The sequence below is a fragment of the Nyctibius grandis genome, chromosome 4 (genome assembly GCF_013368605.1).
Source record: "Nyctibius grandis isolate bNycGra1 chromosome 4, bNycGra1.pri, whole genome shotgun sequence".
NCBI lineage: Eukaryota > Metazoa > Chordata > Aves > Nyctibiiformes > Nyctibiidae > Nyctibius > Nyctibius grandis.
Window position 1 is genome coordinate 68,377,211 of NC_090661.1, and position 17,701 is coordinate 68,394,911.

At 35.6% G+C, this 17,701-nt stretch overlaps 1 protein-coding gene across 1 annotated transcript in view; it reads right to left on the reverse strand.

Moving 5' to 3' along the window:
- Positions 1-17,701, reverse strand: part of KIAA0586 (KIAA0586 ortholog) — a 79,243-nt gene that overhangs the window by 59,197 nt on the left and 2,345 nt on the right. The window contains 14 exon segments of the mRNA XM_068398218.1: positions 4,388-4,562; positions 5,002-5,262; positions 5,582-5,654; positions 6,600-6,826; positions 8,246-8,287; positions 9,836-9,980; positions 10,865-10,985; positions 11,955-12,125; positions 12,621-12,786; positions 13,322-13,555; positions 13,932-14,112; positions 14,792-14,858; positions 16,111-16,180; positions 17,299-17,378. Coding sequence (XP_068254319.1) covers positions 4,388-4,562; positions 5,002-5,262; positions 5,582-5,654; positions 6,600-6,826; positions 8,246-8,287; positions 9,836-9,980; positions 10,865-10,985; positions 11,955-12,125; positions 12,621-12,786; positions 13,322-13,555; positions 13,932-14,112; positions 14,792-14,858; positions 16,111-16,180; positions 17,299-17,378 — 2,013 coding nt within the window.

Here is a 17,701-nt window from a genome sequence, read left to right on the forward strand (position 1 = left end):
ATTTTTTAAGGAGAATCACCTGGAAACTGAAGTAGCAGTAAACTGAACCCAAAAACTCACTGTAAATCAGAAACTAAATTTGAAGTGTCCCATTTACTTCTGAACCATAAGGTATCCAGCCATGGGAAGAAGTAATTAAGGGCAGAATTTCTGATGTCTTTAACTGATGAGCACATGCCTTTCTGCAAAGCATAGGTTAGCCAGAAAAAAATGTTCTTTAGTCAAAGACAAATTACTGGACTCAGTAACATAAATAGATACAGTTCAGTGGCTTGTGATTTAGAAGAGGTCATACCACATGATCTAACAGTCCCCCCTGGCCTTGAACTTTTGAGTAAAAGCAGAAATTGGCAACATATCTGTAATACCGCCAACTTGTAAAAACAAGGTTCTCACAGTAAGAATGATTAAGTACTATATACACACAGCACCTCGTTTTAATTGCTTTCAACTTTTCATTTCCCCCTGAAAAGTTTATTTGCATTGGGCAGAAACTAGATATTTAATTAAACTTAGCTTTTAAAAAAACTCATTTTCTACATATATTTATCACTTCAAATTATGCAAGAAAGCAACTCCAACTTTTTTTTTTAGAAATGCTCTCTTACTCATAAAAGTGTTAGTCAGGTTTTTTTCTTCCAGAAGGAACCAAGTATTAGTCACTACAGTTTATTTGTAAAGAAAATGGTTGAGAAAGTTATAAAATGACTGAAAAGAGACTCTCCAGATGGCCATTTCAGTCTTAAATAAACATCTTTATTCTAACACTAATTTAAAACAAGCTCAGTGGACTGCTCTAACAAAATAGAGTCATTTAATAAGTCTGGATTTTCCAGCCAATCAAACTCAAGGCCAACGACTTCCAATAATTTTTAAGCCTTTATCACCTGGTACTTCAAGGTCAGGAAGGGAATCTGTGCCTGCAGATGCGTGAAGGAAAGAACTAACCATGCCTAATGCGAGCAAGATTTCTTTCTTTCTTTTTTTAAGAACCTGGTGCTTTAAAATGCTCATTCAACTTTGTTTCACTTTATTTACACTCCTGCTATAGGGGAGTACAGATCTGTTTCTAATTTTATTATTTATACTTTCCCGCTATAACAGCATCTTTCAGAATAGCAGCCCTCAAAAACATTTAACTATTTTGTCTTCATGAGACCCATGTGAAATACAGAAGTATTACTTTTCCATTTTATTGGCAAGATGTAGGAAAGCACAAAAATCAAGCAGCTTGACCAACTGCCTTATAAGAAAAGTCCAAGACAAGTAATGTCAGTATCAAAGGCTGACCTCAGTCTAAAGCCATTAAAATCATAAAACTTGGAAATAGGACACATTAATTGAAGCGCTATTCTTGTGAGTGCCATGCAAAAAATTCCATATTTTTCCTTTCTTCCCTTAGATAAGATATAAGGGAGTGTCTTATTTTACTTATTGTCAAGACAGAGACAAAAACATAACTTTCTGTAACTGCAGTCTGATGTGAAATAGAAAAACTAATTTTATGGCGGCTTTATTATTGCAAACATATATGTTGCTGTACTGCTCTAGTATGACTTAATGACTTGGAAGAGAATCACTTTGGGTAAAGGCTATCCAGAGTTCATTCTGCTTTCAAGCAAATAGCTTTTAAACTGTATTTGTCACACGCAGGAGTTCTGGAAGATGGAATGCAGCATGGATCCAGGACACAGTTTTCTTTTTCATTTCTAGTCACCTCCAACAGGAAACAAGCTAAAGAGCAGGAGCAGCTCATTGCAACTGCATGCAACCTTTACATTTCACTGACACTACTGATTTAAACACATTAATGGTAGAAAACAGTTAGTATCAAATGATCAAATGACCTACTTATTATAGTTAGATTGGAGGGGGCACTTTTTCTGCGTCTTTACAAGGCATTGTTTCTGGAATGATGAAACTGGCCTCCCTGGAAAGGTTGTGACCTTCTATAAAGGACAAGAGCCCAATAAATATAGAAGAAAAATGCCATTTAGGACTCAAAAAAAAAGCAGAACTGCTGATTAAATACTTTTAAAGAAGTGTCTGTTCTCAATCCAAATCTTAGAGGTCACTGTATCATTGCTATTGCTACACTAAGTGCTTACTAGCACACATTTTATTCAAAAAAATCTGTACAGAATAAACTAAATTACAGGTCTGCAGCATAGCCAGTAGTCTATATCACACTAAAAGAGTGATATATCATGCTGGTCCTTCAAATGAGTATACTGGCATTTTTCACAAAAAAAAAAAGAAGTGGTTGAAAGGAGGTCAAATAAAAAATATAAGCAACAAGACCAGCAGTTTTCATATACCAAGTTTTTACCTTCTTAAAGTAAGTTTTGAAAAATCTTCTAGATTTTTGCCAGGACTATAACTCACATTTTCCAGGATGGTTATGAGAATTGCAAATACTTTCTACCAGTAACACTTTTTCCTCATGGCTCACCACTGGGCTCCAGAGCACTGGTAAGAAAGTGCCAGGAAATGGCACAAAGACTACACTAAGCTTAACAGTAGGTTCTTGTACTATTTTGAGGATTTGCCACTGTGGACGTACATCATAATGCCAAAAAAAAAAACAAAAACAAAACCCAAAACCAAAACACAGCAATGCTTCTCTTCAAAAACATATATTGTTTTATATATAAAATTTCTTTGACCAAACATCATCCTCAATGGCAAGCATTTCTAGTTATCAAAAGTAACAGTAGCAATGACATCTAAATTTCCCCATAATCCTATATTAACTCCTACAAAAAACATTAGTTTTTTTGGCAGATCAATTAAAGATTAATCCTAGATTCTGTATTAAGAATCACTAAGTTTTGAAAAGATACGAGGAAATAAAAAAGTTCCAATTAAAACAGAAAAATCTAAAATACACTATTTCAAACTGTTCATGAGCTGTGAAAGATAACAAAAATTACCAAGAAAATTCCAAGACATAACAACTGTAAGAAAATTTAGAGCAAAAGGCCACAAAAATAGAGAAAAAAAATCAGAACTTATGTTCTTCTGCAAACCCACTTCAAATGCAATCCTACAGTTTCCATACCTCCAGCAGAAGCACCTAGGCAAACACTGAACTGGTCTGTTCTTAAAAACACTCATTTTTAAAACAGAAATAAGACAAAGACTGTGCCTTTGAACAGCACTTGTTTTCCCATACAAGTTCCACACAGATGGATATCAGTGTATGTTTTAATCCTGATGGAAAATGGCTTTCCATAGCTTTCATAAACATCATAGCAGTGCCACACACACACACACACACATTGCTTATTTCACATAAATGTGTTGGTTGGTACTTTTCTTTTTTCTTCCTTTTTTTTACTTCTCTTTGAGACAGTACTTTGAAAGAATTACCACTACTGTCAGGGTGGACTGATTTAAAACTAGAGCGTGTTATGAATTTAATCTACTTCAGAACAGGGAAAATAATCCATTTTGACCATTATTTGTCTTTATGCCTTATAATTACATCCATTAATATGAATTCCAGTAGAGCAAACATTACCTTCTACTAACTCAGGTAAGTGTAGATAAACTTTATCTTATGTCAGATATCATACAGTTTCACTTCCTAATTATTATTTTTTTACACATTTTTAACAGGTTTAAAAACTAGAATCTGATCTTAACAGTTTGCCTACAAAACTAATTAATGGAATTAATTATTAATCAACTAATAACCTTTATCAATCAATTAAATAACTGTTAACAAGTTAGCACAAAAACAGTTATACTCCACATTTAACCCTGATCTGACTAACAAAAGGGTTACCTGCATTCAGTGAACTGAACCAACACTTCCAATTAATATATCTTTCAATATTTTCAAGTTAATAGATGTCATCTTCACACCCATCAATTTAAATTTTCATATTTCAATTAATGTTTTAGAGGTGGGAAAAGAAATACCACGATTCCTTAATTTTTTAAATCTCAGTAGATTTCTTAACTCTGAATGAATCAATCATTTAAATGACATGACTGGATAAACCTGACACGAAGAATACATCTCAGTAACCTTTATCAAAAGCTGAGTTAGTTTTTCAACACACTTAAGTTTTTAGGTGCTTATGTTGTTACTTCCAGCAATTCAGCTCTTTAAGAGCTGGGCAACAATAAATATATACTGTTTATTAAATTTAGAAATAAGTATGAATTTGACAATCTAAAGTAAGTGAGATATACACTAAGCAAATCTGAAAACCTAATGGTATTTTCTAGTTTTCAAAAGAACATCTTTTAACACTACTGCAGTTGCTTAAGCTTTAAATTGAAAAGCAGGTGATCTACAATTAGTTTCATTTATACAAGGAATTTCTAATAGAAAAACTGGAAAGGAACACCTTGTTGCCATCAAAGTATTACTTACCTCTAACACACTCTATCACCCTGGGTCTTTGATGCTTAGATTTGGGAGAGGGAGAGTTGAATCTCAGATATGGTGCTTTTTTAAGCGTGCTACGATGGCCCTGGTAAATTGGTTTCCCATAAACTTGGCACAGATAGTCTTCGTTTTGTACCATTGTACTTCCACTCACAGGACCCTGACAAACATACAAAAAAAAAAGCAGTTTACAATTAATTCTTTATGTATGAAAATTTGAATACATCCATAGTGTTGCAAAAGTCTAGGGGAAAAAAAGTAAGAAGTTCTGCAACAAAGAGTACATATTGCAAGAACAATGAAAACTTATGCATACAGAATGCATACAAGAAGCTTACCAGCAGGTGAATAACATAGCAGGTACTGGGTAAGACATTCGTAACACGACAATGAATTCTACGTTGTTATACACACTTAGCTTAGGCTTCTACAGCACAGGAAAACAAGGACAATTCTGACAACAGAAATCCACAGGGCAGAGCTACCACTTTCATTTAAAATTATTATGGTTACACAAAAAAACAATTTTTCACATGAATACAGCAAATCTAAAGCATAGCACTCATTAACAAAAAAGAACCAACTACCTGGGAACTCACATCTGCCCTTTTTTCTTTCCTCTGCAAACTTTCAGAAGAAAAGTAATTTCTAAACTTCTGTTTGCTTGTGTTATCTTCTGCTTGCTTCTGCAATGGCTTAGCTGCAGATAAAGGCTTCTTTGTCGAGCATCTTTGGATTTTTTGAGTTTTTGCTTTAATTTCTTTATTGGTCCTCATATCCTTGATGTTTTGGGCTCTCTCGATCCATGGGACCTTTTGATCATATTTCACTTGTTCTGAATCATTTCTTGCCATTTCAGCCTAAAGATAAAACATAAATGTAATAAAGGAGATTTTATCTTCAAGGCTATCAGAAGAGTCTGTGGATAACTTTGAAGTTCTGAGAAATGGCCTGTTTTTCATGTTAGCCAGCAACTGTGACCAGTGATTTTCATTAAGCAACGACAGTTTTAAAATAGAGGTAAACATTTTATTATAGCATACTACATGCTAGTAATAACAAGCAGTTTTCTCATCTTTTCAAGGTGTGAGTGAATCACGTTTAATTATTGACATGAAAGAACAACGTAAGGTGGAAAAATATAATGCAAAAACCTGTACTCATTTTTTCCAGCCATACCTGGATTTCTACGCTGATTGCCTTAATCCACTCATCCACAGTCTTTCTGATACGAATCTCTTCCGAAACATCTCTGAAATAGAAGAAAGAACTATTTTAGGTCAGTGCTTCTTAAATTGCACAGATTTGTTCCTGGGAAAGTAGTGACCTATAAACACTATAAAGAGAAAACCAAAACACAGAGGCAGTAAGATTATGTACCTCTACAGTCTCCAAAAGGCACTAAGCATACCCTATCTGAGTTTCCCAAACCTAAATCCATTCTTACACAATGCCACCTGCAAAGCCCATCCCACTCCCCGCTGGTAAGGACTAACACTATTACAAACATCTACGAATAAGTGGCAGCCATGTATCAGTTCCTATTTTGATCAAAAATTGAAAAAACAAGGCAACAAAAATATTCCAACTCAAAAGACAAAAAGCAGATGACAAAAATTACCACTTCCTCTAAAAGATGATAGCAGATATCATGCCTGAAAAAATCTCTACATGAAGAGAATAGTTACCTTCCAAGATTAAGTTGTATTTTTTAATAGGAAAACTTTCATTATGATTCAAGCATGAGTATTTAACACAACTAAAGAAGCAAAAATTCAAAAGCCAAAGATCTGCTGTGGGATGACTAATTCTGTAACATTCACAGGCTTATGAAGCCTCTTCTGTTCCAAATGATTAAATTACTCTTTAATTTTCCTATTAATGCAAGTTTGTCTACAAAAAGCCAAAAGCCCCCTTGTCATGAGCAGTTTGTCCAGATGATACAGTCTCAGAATTCAGATTTATCAAGAAGTAACAGGTACCTGTCAAAAAATTCAATTCACATGAGGAGGGTCAAAAAATATTTGAAATTCAAGAGAATCATCTCATGACTGCTAAGAAGAGTCAATAAATAACTTTTTTCAGGGAACTGCACTAGTTCTTCAATGCACGGAATTAAAAAAATTTAGAAAGATGTGATAAAAGGTGAGTACATACAATGAGTAGTCACACAAAGTGTTGAATAATAGGGTCTAACCTGTTTGTAGTCAAGGCGTTAATAAAAGTATACACGGCATCCCCATCTTTTGCGCGAATAACAGCTTCCAAATTTTCTTCAAGAACTTTTTTATTGTTTTGAACTCCTCTCAAAATCCTTTCAGCATCCCTCAGTATGGATTTTGGCACTTTAACATTTTGAAGGATAGATGGTTTATTGAGCTGATGATGTATTTGAAGATCAGATGCAACAGCAGGGTTTTTTGACTAGAATTGAAACAGAACCGCTAGCTTTTAATTAGAGATCGTACCTTCAATTTTCTACACATTGATCAGAATTCCTATTAATCTACTATCAAATCAAGGCCCAGTATATGAAATACTGTCCACATGTACCATCATCAACTTCAGTACCTCAAGAACATTCAGTATGTTGCAAATATACTTAAAAGTCAAGCAAATGGAAAGACATCCAAAAGATCTCAAATGCTAAATGATGTAATGCATGAGAAGCAACGCTAACAAAGCAAATAAGCATGTGAAAAGATGGCAATTAGATACATGAAGTAGGTATCACATGTAAATCTCTCCATGTAACTGTATTTAAATATAATTAAATGCATAATAAAAAACAAATGCACTCATTTGGCATCAATCTTTCCCAAGAAACACCAAGCAATATACTTAAGTTTTAACAACAATAAAATAAACCCCTCAACAGCACCATGATCCCCCTTCCACGGATTTTTACTTTTCATAAGAAACAATGAAGCAACTATTAGCCTTTTACTTTGCGGAACCCTTTTACAGAGATAAAAAAATCGAGCATATATTAGCTGCTAAACACAAAAGGAAGGGACACAAGCACACAGGAAACAAGGAGCCATACAACTATAGTTCTCACATTCATTCTCACACTCCTCATGAAACCCAGAGGCCTAAAAATAGAGTGTTTCATTTTCCAGAAAGGAAGCAAAAAATTTAAAAAGTTATAAATTTACGTAAAGAAAAAGAAACCCCAAATAAAAAACAAAATACCCAAACTTGAGTATCAACTGAATGAATGAAAAAAATCTCACAGATCACAAATCAGTTTTGGCTTTAAGGCTACTCTTTTACCAAATCAAAATTAAACAAAAGTTTATGTTCTAACACGTGTACTGCCAAAGCACAACGGACATAACAAAGTAGAAATCAACACACTGATTCCATGATTTTGGTTTTGCCTGGTGAGAAAAGGACAATATACCAAATTATTTACCAATTTTATATAGGTTTTCATTTTAAAATGAAACTTTTTGACAAATACTAGCTCAATAAGACAGGTGAAATTTGTGAGAAAACGTAAGAAATACAGATACATGTTCAACTGTAAAATGATATAGACTTGCCAATTAGACCCAGATCATGAAATAATTATATTAGCAGTCCACACTATGTCCATTTGAGGCAGCAGCTTTCTGCCTGACATTTGTATTATTCCCTCAAGGTAGTTCACTAAGATTGAATAAGACAAGTCAAAGAACAAATTAAATCTTACTTTGAGTAATGTAATCTGTACATAATAGCAACTTTTTCAAAAAAATACAGGTATGCAATAGTTACTGTAGTGTTATTTCATTGCAAGCATATTCAAAACTGTTTCAATATTACAGTATTTAAAAAAAAAATAAATTCAAGGTATACCTTAATAAGATCATTCATGTCTGATTTCCATGAATTTGCTTCCTAAAAAGACAGAAGAACAGCTGTTGAAACTTATCTAACGACAGATCTGTCAAGGTAAAATCTAGAGTAGATATTTGATCAATTTAAATGGGCACAATGAATTCCTCGTGAACTACTACATCTCACTGCACACTTCTTTTGGATTAGAGCACCACCTTCTGTTCCATCTCAACCCATCTCAGTTAATTCAGGCCTTGCCTTTGCTTGTATGACAAAGCTAGCAGTTACTTATCCCAAGCATTTATTTTCTCACTCCACAAATCTCTCAATGATGAGAAGTCAATAGCTAAGTATATAACTGACACAACTCCACATTTGCTGAAGTCAGAGAATCACAGAATGGTTGGGGTTGGAAGGGACCTCTGGAGATCATCTAGTCCAACCCCCTGCCAAAGCAGGTTCACCTAGAGCATGTCGCACAGGGTCGCGTCCAGGTGGGTTTTGAATATCTCCAGAGGAGACTCCCCACCCTCCCTGGGCCGCCTGTTCCAGTGCTCTGCCACCCTCAAAGTAAAGAACTTCCTCCTCATACTCAGATGGAACTTCCCATGTTTCAGTTTGTGCCCATTATCATCACTTCTGTCTTCCTATTGACCTCTTTCATAAGAAAGAAGAGATTTGAAACCATTTCTGTCAACTGTGTCTTTCCCACCTGCCATTCCTTCTTCCACCTCATCCTGTTCTGTTGCCTATACTAAGATATGTTACTCAATTGAGGTTTTAGCAATAGTGGTAAGCAAATGTTTGCAACATAAATGGGGCACATGGCATCTGTTCTTTTACTAGGACAAACAGTTAAACACAGTCCACTAATACCTTACAAAATCTATGAACAAGGCATTAGCTATTCTTCTTTCCCACCACTTATATTTACAAGAACAGAGAGGACCACAGCAGACAGGCTAAGTGACCAGGTGTACCTTGCTTCCACATGCAACCAGGTTAACAACCAGATAAAAGCCTCAATTGTCAAAAGCCAGAGACAAGCTACATGTTGCCAGCACAGAACCATTCTAGCACCAAACGTACAAAATCATTAGCATGAGAAACAATACAATGATGTATACCAGGTAACTCTTTAGAAATAGCAGTCTTTACAAAAAGAAATGGCAAAATAAGAAAGGAAGTAGCTTAAGTCGTCCCTAAAGTTGACTGCAGATAAACAGAAGACTGTTCTTTCCCAAATGGGAATGTTACGTCAGCTCTGTAGCTCCAGTATCACAGGCAGAGAGCAAGCAGAAAATAGGTACTGAAAATATCTGAGAACTTAAAACAAACAAATAAATAAAACACTTTTTTTTAACCTGTTTTATGTTTGGTAGAATGGCAGCAAGAGCCTCTACAGTCTAGTCGATTACATATTCATTGAGACATCACTCAGGTTTAGAGCCCTCGCACACACAACGACTGCAATATTTCAAGTCATTGTAAACAAATGTCAGTCTTTTTACAAAGGCAGAAGCAAGGGCAACACTTTTACTGATACCAGTCCACATTTTTTATGCTCCTTATTCAAACTCTCAGTCATTCTGGTAACATGGACTTTACCTGCAGCATGTCGTGCATTTCTCTTCTCAACTGGCCAAGATCTTGAAGTAAATCATCTGCTTTTTTCACTGTTTTCTCAACTGAACTGCAATTTTGGAAGGAGCTTTCAAAAGCAGGGAAGGAGTCTGTACGCAAAGCAGTGTGTCTGATGGGAGAAACACTCTTGATTAGAAGTCTCATGGCCCCTCATGTGGCCCAAGAAAGTAGTCAACTTTGAAACTGAGTATGAATTTGAAGTGTAAGAATACCAAACCTTTATATAAAATGGAATTTGCTTTTTCACCTGAGGATAAAGACAGGATATTGGGTTTTCTCTGTTTACCACTCAGTACCTTGAGCTGTATCCCTATCTTTTGAACAGTGAAACTACATCTAAATCTCAGATCTAAGAGAGTGACATTTAAACTTTGGATACCTTTCCATTTGAAGCAATTAATACTTTTGTCCATACTCTCATAAATAAGACAGTATATATGTAGCTGTTTCTCACTGTATTAGTGGAAATATGACATCAAATTATTGCCTGGGGAAAATATGTTTCAGACTGGACAGCTAAGAACATTTCCTCACCCACTCTAAAGCTTAGAAATTGTTAGGCTGATGCTGCTCCTTCCCAACACAGTGTTCTCATGCAGCTCCCATAAGCAGGCAGCTTGGAGTCTCACTGACAAGGGTAATTCCACATTTACACCTGTATATTTGGCTTCCTAACACTACTCCACAAGTTGCTGCAATAAAATAAAAATGCTCAGAAAACAGAAACGCACTCCAAGTGACACCCACTGACCTCTAAGAAAGATGTTATGAGCTATCCTTAACAACAAGCCTTCATCTACCTTCAGCACGACCAAAATGCAAAAGTAGCATAGAAATACCAGCGCTCCAGGGTTTTACTTCAAGCACAGCTTTGTCAGAATCAAGGACCATGCCAGTGACTCTATTACACTGTCGCTATGTAATACACCTTTCCCAATTTCATTAAAACAAACAAAAGATCTTCCTCAACTTTGGATTGTTACGTTTATTTACCTGTCTCTCTCAGAATGCCAGCTCATTTTATTACTGTTTAATGCTGTCTTCTCTGAAGGCTCACTTTGCCTCAGTGGCATTTCTTGAGAATTCAGAATATGCTCAAGAAGTCCCCCTTCACCTAAGCCAGAAAAAAGAAAGTTAAGTTTGTTCAATATATTTAATACTTTCTTTTCCTTTCCAGATATTTCACCATTATATAATACACACCAAGGATAGTAAAAAAAATTTTTAGATTTTAAAAATACAGATTTACTTCAGATAGGGCAAGTTGCATAAAACCACTCACACTAATCTATCTTACTATGACTGCTTTACATTGGCAAAGTCAGAAAACAGATGAATGAAACTGTGACGGCAATTAACTGAGTCACCGAGAAACATTCTGTCCATAATGTCACAGATTTGTTCTTCTTCCTTTGTCCCATTTAATTTATTCTCGGACTCAAGGAACAACAGGAATACGCGACAGCTTTGTAAAAAAAGAGATAGAAGCAGCAGTCTGAGAAGGATGTGATAAAGACACAAACAGGCATTTTGTCCGTGATAGAGCACAATGGCTGGATCTTTCAAATGTTCTCCTCAGTTTTAGATACTCAAGCAATCTAAACACAACAGCTAAAAAAGACGATTTATTTTTTGACGAAATCTTCAAAACTGAGTTTCATGTCACTAAACTGAACAAAAGCAGTAAAAGAAAATTACTTCCTTTGCTTTACACGTTATTTTCGTCACAAAGGCCTAGAGACCCTATGAATGCATGTTTTTGTGAAAATAAAATTCAACTCAACCAATTATTATGACTAAGTTATTGAGTAGATCCCAAGTTTCTCATTATTCTATATAATCTTCCTTAAACGTGACAATGAAAGATCACTCAATTTTTCATCAGAGAAAACGTTTCAGTGAGCAATAGTTGAGTGACTTATCCACAAAACTAATGCTTCCCAAACATACTTTCAAATATTCTGAATATATATATTTAAGCGTCAGCAACCCAACAGCTCAGATTAGGTGAGGACCACACAAAGTAACCCCCAGGCTGTACTACTCATGCCAGTGGAGGGCAGGGGTGTCTTACTCACAATACCTTCACTTGTGCATTTGAGAATATTTTCCTTTTCTGTTACAGGGTTTTCTTTCTTTGAGATTTTCACACTTTTTGATACAGGTTCTGGAGCACATCTCCGAGGAACTGGTGTCTTTAGAGGAGATTTTTGTGTATGAATCCCACAACTTTGAAATTGGCTTGAATATGCTTCAGGAAAAAAAAAAAATAACATCATTTAAATGTTAACAATTTTCTTCACAGGAAAACAAATCTAGAAACAAAATCAATGCCAACATTATGAATTTTTCACAAAAATTCAAAACATTACAGAACTAGTCAAAAAAGTAAACAGGAAGAAAGTTTCATACTACAAGGGGATCAAAAAGCCCCCAATCATAGTATGAGCTAGTTCATTACAAGCTTCCACATAGATCATTTCTCAGTAAGATTATTTTAGGTAAGTTTTTAGGCCTCTCTTCTGGTACAGATTAAGCAGTTAGGAAACACCAAACTCTCACTTTAATTTAAACTGGACCATTTTCAGAATAAGTGGTATATGTTCTATAGTATATTAGGCAATAAAATCAATTACACAGAAGAAATGTTTTCTCCTCATTAGTGATGTCCTGTACAATCCAATATTAATGGAAACAAAATAATGCAAACTAACTTGGAAGTAAGATATAAGAATTTGTCTTCACCCTTGGGCAGGTGGACCACTGGTAGGAAATAAACCCCTCTGACAGGAAGATACTTCGTTAGTAAGCAATTGCTGTTCCGGCTTCTCAGATTGTTTTGTCATAAGACTGGAGGAAGGTAAGTGAATTTGCTGTAAGCCCCTCGTGTTGACTGCAGAGCTAATGAGATGAGACTAAGAGACAAAATTACAAAGTATTTCTGAAATATGCGTTAGTTTCCCAAGTAAAACTCTAAACATGGATACTCGCCATGTAATCATATTAATTGGATTTTGTGAGAAAAGTAGTTTACAACAACCTCAGAACACAGACGTGCTTGGACATTATTCTGCCTTTCAAAAACGCATGGAAGACTCTCCAAAGAAACAATTTATAAAACCTGTCTTAGATGTTTACTCTGACTGGCTACTTATTAAATGAAAGTTTCTTCAATTAACAAAGGTCTAAACAATCTCTCAGTGGCAACGAGAACATTTCACAATTTTTGCATTTACTTTCCACAGATACAAAAATTAGGGTGGGGAGGGGAGCAGATATCTGGGACAGAACCAGAAATAAAACTCTTCCCAGAAAGCTCTAAGCTCATGTGCTGGCCACTGGATCTTTCTGTCTTTCTAATACTAAGATATAATCCAAATTATTGTAACATTAACACTGAGATACAGAATAAATGATTAAGCTAAAGCTTCTGCATTGTTAATTAGGTACCTGAATATTCATTTGTTGCTCCTGTAACTTTTCTAAATGCTGAATCCGTTGTGCCATGAAAGCGTTCATCTGTTTTTCAAGCTCACTGACTCTTTCATGACAGTGGGGCTTCTCATGTTGAGTCTTCGTATATGTTTGCTGTTCAGCAACACGCTGCAGTTGTCTGTCTGTCTCCTGTAGTTTATGAAGTAATGCTGAAACTGAGTTAACTTTTGCTTCCAAATCATTTTGAACCTGCAAAAGAGGGGGAGCGGGGGGGAAGAGAGAAGGGAAAAAACCTTACTGCAAAACAGGTGCAAGCATGAAGAGAACAAAACATCCTTCTCATCACCACGGAATGATTTGCTTCTCAAAAGACACAAATAAAATACTAGTTAGCCCTAATGTTTGGTGGTTTAGCAATACTATTAAATTCTTCTAAAAGACAAATCAAATGGTCTCTGTCCATTTGCCCATTGAGCCAAATCCAAATTAGTTCTCTCTGGTCAGTAAGTCTGAGATGACTAACACACAGAAAACAGTAAAGCATGACACATTCAGTCTCTCTGGGTTGCTACCAATGATCTTTCAGGGGACAAAGAAACAATATTACCACAAACTACTTACTCACTTTAAGAAGTGGAGCTGTAGTAGCAATTGCAGCAGCAGTTGCTGCTGCGACGGTTGTTGCAGAATCAACTTCCCTGTGTGCTGCTGACCTGGTGTCGTGACCAACATTTTCCTTTTTTTCTGTGGAGGCATTTCCTAAGAGCTGTACCTTCACCTCCTTAAGTACAGGAGTATTTTGAGTTCTATGAAAATAAACAAGTGTCTGTAAATGGCATTGTTTTCTCCATATCCCCTCCAAGCAAATCATTTCCCACATGTAGCATTGATATCACTACTTATATAAGGATTTCTACTTGAAGCTCTTGACACCTAAGAAAACAATTCTCATTTCTAGCGTGACACGTAGAAATTTCTCAGGATTATGTTACAAATTTACATAAAAGCCATTTCCCTGTGACCGGACTGCAACCACAACAAAGAATACGTTTACAGGCTGTATTTTGCAACGTTCAATGTACTAGTAGCAAAGTCCAACTAAATTTCTGATCTTCAAGATTTCCAGCCTATAGATAAACAGCATGTGTCCTTCTCTGTCTTTAAAAATATCATACTTTTTTGGCATGAAATGAATTATCTATCAGAACAGATCTTGCATGACTCTTGTATCATGAAAGCATTAATTCAAATAGTCTAAATGCATTACCAAGAATATGTAAAATAAACAAGATACTCCAGTGAGCTTTGAATGATGAAATAAACTGAAAACACCTTCACAGACAGAAAAAGAATTCTAACAGAGAACGACAAAGAATACTTTTTCCTCCACCAGCTATGTATTTTGGCAGAAACCAAAGTAGTAGTATACTAGTATACCTGTACAGAAACAGAACAGCTGAGACACTAACAACAACATATACTTACTTTTGCTTTAACACTGCTCTCACAGCCTCTTTCTGACCAGCAGCATACTGAGAAATAAAAACATCATCTGTGGGGAAGGACATAAAATATACTTTGTCGGGTTAACTGATACAAAATGTCTTATTTTAGAGGCAGGCACAAAGTTATTTCCACATGTACAATTTTGCTGCAAAGAATCTGTTGCCTGCACAAACCACATTGTCTGTTGTAATAACAAATTGTTTCCCTTCACCAAGTAGCAGACTTAAATCACGATGAGAGTGATCATACTTTTATATAACATTGAATGTTGGTATCAATAAAATCTATTTTGGTATGCTGTGAAAATGACAATACCTTATCTTCATAAAATTTGGGGAAAAATGCAATATAAATGGTAACTTGAGCTCAGACAACCCATTCAATAAAACACTGCAAATTCTAACCTGAAAAAATTTTAATTAAAAAAAATAGAACTGTGATATGAATATTTCCCCACAGTCATCACAAATTACAACAAATTTTCTTAATAGCTTTAAATCATGCTAAAAGGATTGCACGCTCTTTCATCCACTGTTTGCCGGGCAGAGGTAACAACCCAAGACGTGGCAGGTTTGGTGTTTCACTACTGCTAATTACACACGGCTAGTACACACATGCTGATAAACCAGCTAACTGCTGCATCTGTGAGCGTAAAAGAGGAAACTAAAGTATTGCTTTTTGGCCTTAAACAGGGGTATTGATTTGTGTTTCTTTCCTCTACACAGCCACAGATATCCAAGAAACCTGCAGAAACGTATTTTCTTTGACAAGTCTTCACTTCCGCAAATCTGATTGACACTTGACTGTCAGATTCAGAAGTTAAAGGCATCGACAATGCGATTTCTTATATTGTTAAGGATTAAAAAAATACTTTTTATGGTGCAGGTTGCTTTCAGAAAAATGTGCATTTGTAGTACAATTACTTAAAACTGGAAAATGCATCCAAACAAGGTGTCCATGTCGTGTCCCCCCCACAAATTCTCTATTCAGAGACATGAATGGGTCGATTAGCAAAAGGCATCTCAGCATTCTGGTGCACTGGTAGAAGTCCCTCTCAGTTAATCACAAGAGCTACATAAACTGGTGTAATGCCAGCAAGACTGAAGTAAAATCTGCAAAATTTGAGAACATAAATCACAATGATGGTCTTTTTATCAAAGAAACATTTGAATATTTTCACTGAAAAATTTCTATGTTGAAGAAAAATACCTAAGAGAAAATTAAAACTCCCTTTTCCTCTAATTAACCAGTTTTTGTTACAAAAACAAGGGCTATAGCAGTACATCAATGTGTCTTACCTTTAGGTCTTCTGCTGTCTTCCAGTAGCAGTGAAGGATCTTCTTGTACTGCAGCTTCTCTAGGATAATCCTTCAGAACAAGGAGAGCAGAAAATCACACATCAAAGCCTCTGGTATCAGTAGCCAAAATTTTGGAAGGAGATGGAATTGCTGACTACACAAACGTAAGCATCTCCACACACTAACACAAGGTCTTGGAACAAAACATGTTAAGACCTCTACCGCAGAATCATCTGGACTTTCTAGTCAAGAACTCATGTGATGTTTTATAGACAACAAAACCTAGAAACACAATTCAAACTAAAAGTATCTATTCTAAGTGCTGATTAAGCATATGCTCCTCGTTTATGGACAAAGAAGTAGTACTGAAACTACACACATTTAAGTTTATAAAAATTGCTAATCTCAAACACTTTAGGATTACCCATACACACAGAATTAAGCACACGTAAGACTGTAGAACTGAAGGGACAGAGCTGAATTTTCTTTAAGTGCAATCCATGAATAATCAAAGTCTGTGAGGAGTCATGGAGGCAAGTCAGAAAGGTAAAAACCTCTTACTTAACCTTATTTGATGGTGAAGTACTCCATCATCGTTTTGAGACTTTTGTTCAGCTCACTAGGACCACTTTGAGCCCTGCAGAGACTTTGCTGCAATCTTTTTGCAGCATAGGTTAATTTTATCCTCATGCATGCTCATCACAGTATGGATGCCCTAGAGACAAGTTTCCACTCTAGGTAAGGCACAACAAACAAATCAAAAGGAAATAAGCCTTTTAATTGTAAGTATTAAATAGTTCCACATAAACTGATGTCCAATTCAGTATCTACAATATGAAGAGAAAAAAAAATCTACAAAAAGTTTTAGGTTTTTTAACAAATATTGTACCATGTGCAACTGCCTTTTCAGAGAATTACACTAAAATTTAAAAACAAGCCTTGGTGCTAATCATGCAACAGGCAGCAGTACAGTAAACAAAGCCCCTACAAACACTTCAGCATTAATATCACATGAGCAGCAACTCAAAGAGGAAAGCAGCTGCACAGCTATTGTGCAGAAGCTGAGCCAAAGATTTGCTATGCTTTTACTTTTTTGCAAAAAGCTTTTTAGCAAAAAGCTACAACTTTTTGAAAGCAAAGCTCTTCTCTTAGTCTGGGATTGCAGGAAGCAACACTAACTTTTCTTACCATTTGTGATAAAAACATGGGCTCTGTAGAATTTTCTACTGAAAGCAGACGTTCTGGATATCCTTCAGTACTCGGGACTCCTAAAATAAAAGCAGTTTTACTGTGGTCATAATGATTTTTTAATGCATTTTCAGTGTACCTTGACTAACCCATAGACTAAATCTCAACCTTTCCTCTGCCCGTATCTTTGAATATCTAAATGCAATGACTTTAATAACACAAATGATCACAGACATCAAGCTGAAGCTTACAAACGTTAGTGAATTCTGTGAGCCTGGATTGTAGACTTGTTTTAGAACATATGAAAAAGTCACTGAAAAACATTTAAAAAATTGACAACATCGAGCTCAAATTCAAGTGTAAAGATCATAGGAACATCGAAAGTTACTTGTCTAGAGAGACA